This window comes from Gekko japonicus, unplaced genomic scaffold (assembly GCF_001447785.1).
Source record: "Gekko japonicus isolate JY-2015 unplaced genomic scaffold, Gekko_japonicus_V1.1 scaffold14, whole genome shotgun sequence".
Classification (NCBI taxonomy): domain Eukaryota; kingdom Metazoa; phylum Chordata; class Lepidosauria; order Squamata; family Gekkonidae; genus Gekko; species Gekko japonicus.
In genome coordinates, this window is record NW_015176452.1 from 1,716,931 (window position 1) to 1,729,956 (window position 13,026).

The 13,026-nt window shown below is 43.2% G+C and overlaps 1 protein-coding gene across 5 annotated transcripts in view; it reads right to left on the bottom strand.

Moving 5' to 3' along the window:
- Positions 1-663: 663 nt before the first annotated feature.
- SCLY (selenocysteine lyase) overlaps positions 664-13,026 on the bottom strand; it is a 28,315-nt gene continuing 15,952 nt past the window's right edge. For 4 of the 5 annotated variants that reach the window (XM_015426865.1, XM_015426866.1, XM_015426868.1 and 1 more), the window contains 6 exons: positions 12,196-12,302; positions 11,548-11,584; positions 10,533-10,616; positions 6,444-6,546; positions 5,500-5,575; positions 664-1,069 (listed from right to left, as the gene is read on the bottom strand). In XM_015426865.1, coding sequence (XP_015282351.1) covers positions 928-1,069; positions 5,500-5,575; positions 6,444-6,546; positions 10,533-10,616; positions 11,548-11,584; positions 12,196-12,302 — 549 coding nt within the window. In that variant the 3' untranslated portion in view covers positions 664-927. The remainder of the gene's footprint in view (positions 1,070-5,499; positions 5,576-6,443; positions 6,547-10,532; positions 10,617-11,547; positions 11,585-12,195; positions 12,303-13,026) is intronic. The other variant, XM_015426869.1, reaches the window with a different exon arrangement.

The following is a 13,026-nucleotide window of genomic DNA, read 5'->3' on the forward strand; positions in this document are numbered from 1 at the left end:
TTTCAATAAAAATTAAAATAAATTAACATATTTCAGACTGATGTGGGAGTTCTCACTTCCCCCCCTCTCCAGAAGTTGCTTCTTCAAAACAGTCTTTCTTCACCAACAGTAGATCTGAAGTTTTCCTATGCCTGATGAGTCTTTTCCAAGACAACAACAATTGCTGATATTGTCCAAGTGCCAGGAAAGAAACCAAGCAGTTAGATGTTTATTCCTACAGATGTGACAAATCCTTAGGTACATCTGGCACCAATCATTGGCAGACAGGGGGCCTAGCAAAATTCCTGTATTTCAGAAATTCACTGAACTCCTAATAAACCCATATATTTGATGACAGTCTATAAAGAACTATCCACTTCCTGTGGGATTAGTTCTACTAGCTTCCAATGCACAATTTAGGAAATGCAATGATGCTCTAGGAATGGAAAGCTTCCTCCTGCGTATTGAGATATGGCATTTGTACATATTTCCTTCTGAGTGTGAATGTGCACACAGATTTTGCACTTACATGGTTCACACTGTCTACACAAAACATCCAGTATTTCAACCACACACACACACTTACCCCTGGTACCTTCATATAATAATAATAATAATGATAATGATAAAATAATCAATTTAAATACCTATCAAGACTACAACATTCCAGATGCTTCCTGCCCTCTCCATCTCTTTTCCGTTGCCTTTTTTCATGGTAGAAAATAAAACTTCCTGCATTATCTTGAATTTTGATAGTCTTCCCCCTTTTACAAAGCAGGAACACAGGGCTCTGATGTGGATTGAGACTATGGTGTCCTCTCCCCACAGTGCCATGATCCAACTAGGGCTCCATGCTCCTGCTTTGTAGAAGAAAAACAAACGCCTAGCAATTCACTGACAAAACTCCCAAACCTCTCATGTGGTTTGGCCCTGTGAGAATCTGACTTATCACAGCTGAGCCACAGCCTGCTTCAGATCTTCCACAATGAGGTCCACATCTTCTTTGCTGGTATCACGCCCCACACTGAGGCGCAGGGCATTCTGTGCCACATGGTAAGGAATCCCACAACTAAGCAGGATTGAGGATGGTCTGGAAAACAAAACAATGAAAGCCAGATTTAACTCTTTGTTGTTGTTGTTGCCCTGTGTCTTAAAGAGAAGCAGTGGCCCTGAGAAAAAGCCCACAGAAAATTACATATCTGAAAAGCACATGACCTGCATCCCAGTCCTGAACACAGAGATGTGAAAGTCTCATTAATTTCTTCAGCGTTTCCCAAACAGGGCTGGACCAAGGATTTCAGGTGCTCTGGGTTAGAATGCCAAAGCCCCTGCAGCACAGGGAGGTAGAAAGACAGCACCCACTCTCCTCACTGCCCACCGGGCCACGGGAAGATCATACCAGCCCTCCTAGCCCTAGGCAAGGTGGTGCCTATCCCCTCATTTCATCCTGCAATGGAGTGGAGGGTATGTGATGGCACTGAAGTTTGTATTGCTGTGGGCGTCTATTTTTGGCTACTGTTAGGTTTTTGGTTAATCCACTATGGCCCCTAATTGCATTGGAGTGCTAAGCAGGTTACGAAGGTCTGCCAGTGGGAGGAGTGTTTTTTGTGAAAGACCAATAATGAGAAGTTTGGGGATTTGCTGTACATCCAGACTGTACCCCAAGTGGATGGGGAAGGCTCTCATTGAACCCTCCACTTTGACCTTGTGCTATGCCAGATTTATGAGAAATACAATTTCCTTCTTATATCATGTGCTGGTGGCGGAAAAGGTTGGCTTGGTTTGCTTCACTGAGACCAGTCTGGATGAGCTGGAAAGTGTGTTCTTATCTCAGTTAACCAAAACTGGGAACGCAGTCCTTCATCACCCCCAAACTGGGGGACAAGGAATTGGACTGGGTTGCTATAATCTCGTGACACCTTCCCTCTCTACAAGTTCTTGGTACAAACATTTCTAACATTGTTTGTGTGTACCTTGTGTTGGGTTCCAAGGACTGTTTGGGGCTTCTGCCTGTACACTGTCCACCTAGCTCACCCTTAAGTACCATGACTGAGCTGACAGAGGTGGCCGCTGGCCTGGTGCTGAAGAATTCCAGGCTTCAGCATTTGTGCCAAGGCTGCTTTGTCTGGCTTAGCTCAGGACCTCCTGGCCACCATGGGGCTGATCCCTCCTCAGATTCCTTGCCTTTCATGCAATCTGAAAAGCATCGAGTGTAGGTCAACATCTAGATCAAATACAGAGGAAGATGAACCACTGACATAAGCTACTGAGACTCTCCTCTACTTTTCTTATGACATCCTTGGTATTAGATCTATTTCACTTGTGAACTGGGAGGAATTGCTCTTATTTTCCTTTTACTCCCTTATTCTGGGAGCAAAGCAATGGCTTTTTTTCTGGAACAAAACCTATCCGCTGCTTACAATAAGCTCTCTGGGTTGCTGAAGCAGCCTCACACCCGAGGCTGCACTAAACATCTTAATGGTCCTCTGTAAATATTACCCATGAGACCCTTCTGCTCAATAAATGCCCACAAACATGAATAGTCAGAGCCCTGAAGGAACCTGCCTCCTTATTAGCAAAGTCTTCTGGAAAAGACTGCAGCCAGCTCTGCTTGGAGCAGCATAGCTCAGGGTGTCCATCTTGAACATTTTTCTTTCACATACACTGTAGGAGGAGGAGAAATGCTTAAACTAAATAAAATACAGTATCAATTCTGACTTCGTGTTTGCCATTCTGGGGACTGACCCCTGTGTACTCACAAAAGACTGTACACACATACTTGTTCTGGGACAGACCTTTGAGCAGAAGGCCTACATTCCTGTTAGGTCATGATTACAGGTTACCAATTTGGCTCCAGAGTTATCCAGCTAACAGACATGCCTCGTCTTTTTGTTCAATGGATTATTTTAAAAAAAGTTATTCCATTACAGTCATACATAATATTGGAATCTAAACATTTGGGGGAAATCTGCCGAGGTCCTATGCACAAGGCCAGGGGGTGGGTGTTCATGTTTCTCCCTTCTCGTCCCACTGTTTGTAATAAGTAACACACAACAGCAGGGGAGCAAGTCACTGCTGGGACACTTGATCTGTCACACTACACTGCAGCCTCTATTCAAAGTGAAAGCACATTATGACATTCTAATCCTAGGTATTTAGCTGATCATCTGATTCACTGGCCAATCTGAATTATCTGCTTCAAGTCCCAGAAGACTGAGCTCAAAGCAGCTCTTCTGTGAACATTCAGGAGGAGTAACAACAGTTTGTGTAAACCAGTTCTTCACCCAGAAATGCAAGGCAAACACTCTGGCTGCCACTGGGGTTCTGATGAATTGCTGGCTTTTATTTTTCCAATAGATCAAAATCTGTTTTGTGCTTATCATCATATAATGATCTAAATATACAATGCCTCCCAGTCTCCATTTCCAAGAAGGCTATAAAATGCAGGTTTGGGGCATACCATCATGCCCTGAGACATTTTTTTCTCTCAACCCTACTTTTCTTTTAAACCAAACATCTATTCTGATGATAACTCTAATGAAAATTTTTGAGCAATTCAAAAGTCTGTTCACTTTCTTGTGACAATTTGGTTAGTCCTAATACAACAGGATGACACTGTTGCTGCTTTCCGGATACACTCAGCATTAGCTAGTTTATGAAACTAAGATTGCAACTCTAAGTACACTTTCCTGAAAGTAAGCCCCAATGAATAAAATAGGACATACGTCCAAGTAGGGGTGTGCACACACACAAAATCAGTATTTTTCCCATTTGGGTATATTGGAAAAAATATCAATATTCCCAATATTCCTGAATTCCAATACCGATATGGTACTCAAATTTGGGATTTTTCAGGAATCTCATCCCCCCCCCCCCGCTTCATTATACCCTATGGGAACCATTACTGTTAATGGGGAATCTATCTGGGGGCCTGAGGGGGCTGTTTTTTGCGGGAGTGGCACCAAATTTGCAGCATAGCTGTTGGTGCTTCTCCTCAGAAGAACGCCCAAGTTTCAAAAAATATTGGACCAGGGGGTTCAATTCTATGGGCCCACAAAGATGGTACCTCCATTGCAACCAAGGAGGGGAAAATAGCAAACCCCCCAAAGGCAACAGAAGCCCAGCACAAAAGAATCAAAGTCCCAGAGAATCTCTGCAGTAGAAACTGAAGGTGGGGGGCATTTTTGCAAGCCCAGCAGAACCAGTGCAATGTACTAGTGCCCAGCAGAACCCAGTGCCACTGTGGCAAAGCCAGCTCAACAGACTGATGTGAAGCACAGAATCGCAATCCAAGAAAGGGGGGGGGGGTTGCAAGCCCAGCAGAACCAGTTCAGTGAACAGAATGTCCAGCAGAACGCAGTGCCACTGTGGCAATGTAAGCGTAAAAGCACTGATATCAAAGCAGAGTCACAAAAAATCCAAGCTGGGGGCAAGATTTTGCAAGCCCAGCACAACCAGTTACAATGTGCAGAATGCAGAATGCCTAGCAGAACCCAATGCCACTGGCATTGCAAGCCTAAAAGGACTGATCTCAAGTACAGAGTCACAACAAATCCAAGCTGGGGGGGGGGGATTTTACAAGCTCAGTGCAAAAAAGTGGGAAGGGAACACAAAGGAACTCTGAGAAAGGCACTGGTTCTGCTGGGCTTGAAAAAATGTCCCTCACCTTCAGTTTCTACTGCAGAGATTCTCTGGCCTCTTTAAACTGACTTGTTTGAAACTGACAAGAGAAGAGGGGGAGCCCGTAGAAACCCAAGGCACAGAAACAAAAAGGAAAGAAAAAACATTCCCTGGAAGCCTGCAATGCTGGCTCCCAATCTTCACAGAAAATCCCAAATATATATGGATTTTTTTGGGATTTTGTTTCAGTTTTCTGAAAAATCATGGATATCTTTGGTATGCCAAAATATACCCAGAAATTACTAATAAGGTATTTTTCAGGTATACTTTTGGCTCGGGTATATCCAAATGCACACCCCTACTTCCAAGTAGACTTGCCTCATGTATACAATGAGTTCTGCTCCCTGGCTGCTGGTAATAATGTAGGACAGAAACACTCCTAGTATTCCTTCACATGTTGCTCATTCCTGTGTTGGAGATTGTGTGAAGGAATGCAGACGTTGATATGACCTGACTCTGGAAGTACATTCCTAGTCTCGTAATGAGAAATATTTTTTTCAAACAGAATTATACAAATTTTGTAGTGATAGGAGGAATCTAAGAGGTGAGGCGGTTACTGTCACAATGTTTTTGCCTCATGCTACTCAGAAACTGAGTCCAGGTGGGCCAGCAGAGTGCAAGCATCCATAGCTTTGTGATAATACGGTCAGTCCTAATACAACAGTATTATACTGTTGCTGTTTTCAGGATACTCTCAACAGCTTTTAGGCAGCTGATGAATCTAAGGCTGCAGTCCTAAACTGAGTAATTGCTTTCAAAGTTGCTATATCCTTTCCCCTTCAGTCTTGGACTTCTTCCCTCCAACACAAGATACCCAGTTTCACCAATATGGTTCCTTACTGGTCACCCTTCTCAGAGTGGCATGCAGCACCAACACTGGCAAGGAGAGTCTTGCACCGAGACAGTACCAGTCGACCTGCAGAGAAGTCAAGGCAGAGATTTTCACTCATCTCATAAGAGATACAAGGACTCTGGTGGTTGAACAACCCACAGTTCAACAACCTCTGTGCCAGCAGCCAAGATACATAACCAGGCCCAGCACAGCATCCCACTCACACTTTGCCAGGACTGGCTTCTTACAGGTGTGAAAGTAAGAATTGCACATATTAAAAGTTCAACTGATATCATACATTTACAATTGTCAAATGCAAATTTAAATGTAAGAAGAAGTTGGACTTTAATGGCATAAGTCAGGTTACATTGAATCAGTATGTGTTTTTTTTCAAAATTAGAATTCATACTAAGAAATTTAAAACGCTGAAGCTCAAAATCTGAGTTTGAAAGTTATATTCTCTTGTTTCATGCAAGAAATTCACACTTTTATCTTTATGCATTTATAAAACCTTACATTCATTTAAGCTTCTCAGTATTCGTCTACTCTTTTAGATAACAAAGTAAGCATCCTGTTTCAGATAGATAAGATGGCCAAACTACACAATACATTTTAATAAGTTGGGGCTGGGATCCACAGACCACACTTACTTTCCTCCAGCCACTGAGCAGCTGCAGGGAACTTTGTTCATCTGTGGTGTTTGTGTGGGAGCTCCTACAACCCCCATCATTTGCCCAAGCTGAAATAGCCCTCAGGGAAATTATTTGCCCCAAATTAAATTTAAAAATGTATCATGTAGTTTAGCCCAGACAGAAAGATTAGTGGAACAGTAGTGCAGCCTTGGACTGTAGAAGCAAAACTAACATCCATTTTGAGTTGGACATGGATTACACCTCCTGAGTCTAACAGTAGCCATACATGAATTGTGCAGTTTAGAGCCATAGTGGGTTACCTTGTAATCCTGAACCCAGTATAGAAAAATTACTGGTGTTGCAAAGTCGCTTAGAGCCTTTCAGCTGACAGCTGAAATGGATTCCTTGTTCTTCAAACACAGCCTGAAATATTAAAAGTAAGACCTTAACATGTCTTTGATTACTGATTACCCCACCCCATCCCAGATTTAACTATTTTTGCTGCAAGTCTTGCGATACAGCAATTATTTTGGGTGTGAGTTATTTATTTTGAGTATGAGTCTTGCTGGCACACGAGCAAAGGCTACTCCTGTATTATGGCTATGTTGTGCTACTACTAGGGATGGACACGAACTGGGGAAATGGAGGTTCATGAAGGCTTGTGGGGTCTCACGAATCATGAACTTCCATGAAACTTTCCATTTAATGAACCGGTTCATGGTTTGTGATGCAGCACAGCTTTCAGTTCACCATTTCCAGGCTTGGATGCCACTCGCACACCGCACAAATTGCAAAAGTGATTTAAAGGGTTCCCTTTAAATGGCTTTTGCAAGCTGCACTGCCACCATGGTGGCAGTGCAACTCGCAAGTGAACTCAGAGGCATTTAAATGCCTTCTAAGTTCACTCACTGAGTAGCACCGTCATGGTGGTGCAGCTTGGAGAAGGCATTTAAAGAGACTGTGATCTCTTTAAATGCCTTCTCCAAGCCCCGCCACTGATGCCAGCATGTCTTCCAACATGAACCACAGGAACCTCCCGAAGCCACCTGGGAGGGTTGTGGGAGGTTTGTGGTGGTGGGATGGCATGAACCTCAGTTTGCAAATCATGAACTAGGCCTAGTTTGTCACAACTTTAGGTTCATGAGCTGTTCGTGCCTATCCCTACTAGCTACCATAGACCAAAATGATCATTCAAAGAAACAGCATTTTATCAGCAAGAGGCCTGATGAAGTCAGCATGTTCAGGATATTATCCCAGTAGCTTTCCAGTAGTTCAGGAGTGGCCCAACTGAGGGCTTCTGGGAGCAGGGGGCGGGGCTTGTTGCATGTGCCCGCGCTCTGGGCTCCTTACTGCTGGAGCTCTGCTCCTGTGCGCTCCCACAGAAAATGACCCCTGCCTGCCTACCATTTTTCTTCTTACATTGACACAGAGAGGACTCCATCTTTCTGTGTTATACCTCTGAGGATGCCAGTCACAGCTGCTGGTGAAACGTCAGGTACTACAATGCCAATCTACAACAACTAACTAAAGCAAACAGAAGCTTGGACCAATGCACTCAGATTTGCTGTCCTTCCCACCCCAACTCTTTCAGTATATGGCTGTATCCATACACAGATTTTTCTCTGCCTCATCCATTCCCCATACTTTCCGCATCCTCATAATGTTCTTTCTCTAACCTGCTTTAGTACAATTTTTCCAAAACGTTGTACAAGTGCATTAGCAAGCTGTCTGGATGGGAAGATGTACATTTTAGAAGGTCGCACCCTCACTGGGACCATGTTTCTTGCTTCCTGTGGCCATTATGTTCCTCCACGTCATCAGAGGGCTTTTAAAAGTGGTAACTACTATTCTGCTGTAGCACAATAACCATGTATCACCATACTCTACCAGCTCCTCAGAATTCCCAGCTTTCAGGCTTCCGGTTTGGCTCCCGCGCATGGCGGACGCTTCCTCGGGTCGCTCCCGAGGGCGCCTCGCCCGCCCGCGGTGGAGGAGGGAATCCGCGCGAGCGGAGACCCGAACGAGCCCCTCAGAAGAGAGGAGCTCGGATCCGGGGCGCTTTAGGGCGCACTAGGGGGGAGTCGCTCTTTCGGCCGAGAGGTCGGAGAGTGAGGCTCCCGCCATGCCCTGCCCCAATGGACCTTGCTGCGTGAGCGACCCCGAACGGGGTTTAGCGGAGCCACCAGACGTCACCGAGTGATAAAGCGACCATCCGGAAAAATTGAAAAGAAAAAGAAAAGATCGGCTTAACTGTGAGTTGTCAAAATGCAGAGAAAAAGAACTGAAAATTGTTTCCCCCCCCTCCCAGCGAAAAAGGCGAAGAGGTTAATCCTCCATCTATACAAGCGAAAAAGAAAAGGAGGGGGGGGGTGAATTGAGCGGACAGTGATGTTTTCCTTTGATGTATTTGAAAGCGAGAAACTTGTCTCTCTGGAGCACATTTTAAGAACTTTCTAAAAGTAAACAAAAAAGAAAAGATGTCGGAGCTGGGCAAAAGCGAGCGGAGAAGGAGGGAGGGACTTCCGTCTGGGCGTTTGTTTGTGTGCAAGAGCCGGCTGTTGAATGTTTGGACTGTTTATGGCTGTGAATCCGACGGGAGTTTTGCAAAAAAGATAAGTTGGAATTGTGACAGCGAGAAGTGCCTGATAAGCGCTTATAAGTCAACAATTGCGAGGAGGACCCATAGAGAGTCTGGGAGCGAATATAAAAGCGAAAATGAAATTATACCATTCTCGAAAATGGGGACCTCCGGGGCATGAAAGGAAGAGGATTTATAGTACATGAACTGAGCGTATTAAAAACAACCCGAAGGAGGATCTAACAAGCCGGAAGGAGAAGACAACAGAGGAAGCTCCTCCACGTCAGCGATAGTAAAAGTACCCAGCACGCAAAGAAGCGGTTCTGAATGTGCACAGAAGAGACCCTTTTTATTAACAGAATCTCAAAGGAACATTACTAACATACTAACAGAGAATACATGTAACAGGACTAAGAAAAGAAGTTTGGCAACACACAGAAGAAGCCCAAGAAGATTAATTGGACATTACTAACAGTTTAATTTACCGATTTATATATCACTCAGCTTTCTCTTTCTCCCACTGTCTACCCCTTCCTTTTTTTCTTTTAAGCGAAATACCTCCCCTTTTTAGGGGAGCTAATAAAACCTTTATTAATAAAAAAAAGAATTCCCAGCTTTCAGTTTTTTAAAAGTCTCTAGCACTTTTCATTGTGGAGATACAAGAGGAAAGGTGTTTCTCAAAAATGAAAAGGCTAGAGACTTTTTAAAATTAAAATTGGGAATTCAGAGGAGTGAACAGATTGTGACAATAAATTGTTGTAATGTAATAGCACAACAGTAATTACCATGTTTTAAGTAAAAGAAACCCACTGGTGACATGTGAGGGGGGGCGGTCAGGGAAATGGTAGCTGACAGAGAAGAGTATACATGAAGCTCCTATGTAAACACTCTGTGGCCAATCAAATGCCTCTGAATTCATGGTGGTGGTGACAGGGAAACAGAGAATCCTGGTACCCATTTCTATTTCCACTCCTTTGCAGAATTTGTCTGTCTCCCCATCTCTATTTGAATTCAACTTTTTCAGTCTCTCCTAACAGGGTGTAAACACACTCCAGAGAGCTACAGTGATAAGACTGTTGAACTAGGAGCTGAAAGACCCAGGTTCAAATCACCACTCTCTCATGGAAGCTCACTGATTGAACTTGGGCCAGATTAACCTACATCACAGGGTGGTTGTTATGAAGAGAATGATGTTGTAAGCTGCTCTGAGACCCCACTGGGGAGAAAATCCAGTTGTAAACATCTAAATAAATAACTAGCATAACACAGTTTTCCTGAAACCATCTCCTTTTCCCATAAAGAGGCTGAAAATTGAGGCACATAAGTATACTCACGTAATGATTTCTTGTTTTGGTGTGTGTATGTTTCTTTAAATGTTTAGTGTGACTGCAGTAATGTAAAGAGAGTGATAGAGGGAGACAAGTGTGATGTGATTGGCTGATGACTAAGAGGGTGTCAGGAGAGATGTCTCTGAGGTGATTCTGTGTTCTTGAAATGATGAGTGTGGAGAGTTTTTGTGAGAGTCTGTGTGGCAGAGGAAGCAGTTGGAGTTTAGTTTAGCCTGTGTGGCTATGAGAGAGAAAGTTTAGCCTGTGTGGCTATGAGAGAGAGTTCAGCCTGTGTGGCTATTTATGAGAAAGAGAGTTCAGCCTGTGTGGCTATAAGAGAGAGTTTAGCCTGTATGGCTAAGAAAGGCAGTTTAGCCTGTGTGGCTATATGAGAAAGAGAGTTTAGACTGAGTGTCTAAACCTGTCGGAGTGGAGTTTTGGTGTTTGAGAGACTGTGTGTGACGCCAAGTGTCTCCCCAATAAGCCAGGATGCCACAACTCACTTTAAGCCTCTCTTCCAGGTAATCCCGGATTGTCCTCATGTGAGCCTCATATGCTTCACAGTGCTTGTTCACCAGTTCTGCTGCCTGGAAAAGAAAAACTATAAATGTTTCTTGGTGCAGTAAACTTGATAAAAAATAGGAGAATAGTATGTCCCTAGAATGTCCAAACAGATAGAAAATAGAACAAGTTATCAGTTCTATCAGATCAGCAGGCAGGAGAGCACTGTTAACCTATCTAAATGGAATCCTCACAGGTCTTCTCTGAAATGCCTATCCCTGTGTTGATCTAACAGAGTGGTTTGTCAGGGATGGTGGAAAACCTACACAGATTTTTGCATGAGCATTCTCCCATTCACCTCCAAGTGAACCATCAGCTAAAAAAAAGCCCAATACACATACCTCTGTGCTGCACCCTCACAGGCAAGAAAATCTGCATATATTCTCCACAAGGCATTGCACAGCACTGAGCTGTTTAGAACACTATCCCCCTCCACCCATATATTTAACAGCCAGTGTGGTATTCCCATCTTGTTCCTGAAAAGTTGCTTGCAGATATTCCATAGTTTCTCCAGTTGCTCTCAAGAACGCTCCTAGAATCACAGCCTCTGACCTTTCATCCAACCCTCAACATCTGCACCCTCAAATGCTGGGAAACCACTTGAGTTTGCTATAAGCCATTTCCCCCATCACTGCTCTGTGCTGCATGGGAAACGAAGTAATGCTCTTGTTCCACATGTCAATCAAAACAATACAACATAAAACTCTGCCCTTACTTTGGCATGAGAGCACTGCCACTACTAGGGGGAAATCTCAGCTAACTTGGATTACATTGTGTTGCTTCAGACTTTAATTATGACAGCAACACTGAGTTTAAGTTTGAACCTTTTTTTGCTACAAGAAGATATGCTTGCTTCTCCTTTTTAGTGAAGGAGTACAATACACCAGAGCAAGCTGTGCAACAAAGATCGCATCAGCATTTAGTCTATACCCATCTTATTATTTCTGATTAGCTCACCTTACCAAGACCAGCAATCATCGGTGTATTCTCAGTCCTAGAACAGAAAAAAAAGAAGAGTGTTTGTAGATTTTTATAGCACAATGCATTTTGCACAGGTACTATACCTATTTGGGAAATTACCCCAATTCAAACACTGAAGATGTTGGAGTAAGTTACTCTGTAGAAAAAGAAGCCTAATCATGTCAACCAGAAAGTTCTGATATTGGCAATAAAAGAGGGAATCGTCTCTAAACCAGCTCCAAAAACCAGTAGAGAACTGTTTAGGGTCTATGGCAACCTTCAAACATTACAAAATGTTCTTCACCATACACTGATATGAATAAGGAGGCTACATACACATTCAATGAGTGATAGCTTTCTGAACAGACTGGGCATACTGCCCACCTGCATATCCTTAAACTCTCTGTACTATGCAGAACGTGGCTAATGACCTAAGCAATACTGATTTTCAACAGATGAGCCTTTCAGTTACTTGCCTATGTATATTCAGTGTACAAATATCTTTGAAGTGATTAACATGTTTCCTTTTTACTGACTTATCTTGCAGCTCCTCAATCTCAATTGAAAATAGGGGATACTTTGCTCATAGATTTCAGTACTGGCCTCTCAATGGCTTTAGGCCCACCCATCCTTCAGTCATCTTACCCAGGACGAAAATTACATTCCTGTCCACCTCCAAACAGCATGGGATGGAGAGGTGTCACAATACCGGGTCCTCGCACATATAGAGCTCCGATCCGTGGGCCATAAAACTGCAACAATAAATTACAAAGATAACTTGGGACCCCAGACAAGAACTAAGTGGTGATCCTAACATGAGAGAGAAGAACAAAGAAAAGTAAAATTAACATGGGTCATAAAACGACCTCTCACCCAGCGTGGAGAAGTGAAAATTAATGCTTGAGAAGGGGAAAAAACTTGGTTGCTGCTAAAGGAAAACAAAGAGAAAAGTACGGATGGATCTTACACACAGTGCCACTGATTACGGTACTTTTCACTGTCTTAGGGCCTCTATGTACATTATAAAATGGACAGGCCCATATATTTCCTCCTCCTGTTGTCAGTACCTTTGCATGTTTAAAATCACACACTAAACATTAATAATTACATTTTCAGTTTTACCAAAACTCTCTGATCTCCTGGCATAGAATCAGGAAAAGCTGTAATGGAACATTGTACGGCCGGCCATGTCATGCTCCATCACAGTACAGAGACCTTGAACATTCAGCACCATCTAGTGGGGAAATTCTTATATGCATTAAACACAAATGAATTAATCTTTAATTGTGGTGAAAAAGTGTGCATGCACACGAAAGCTCATACCTTGAATAAAACTTTGTTGGCCTTAAAGGTTCCACTGGACTCAAAATTTGTTCTTGTGTACTTTGAGGTATGCCAGAAGATTATGATGTAAAAAGAGTTGGGATAAGCTAATGGAAAATTCTCTCACCCACAGCACAACAGCATCAATGCACA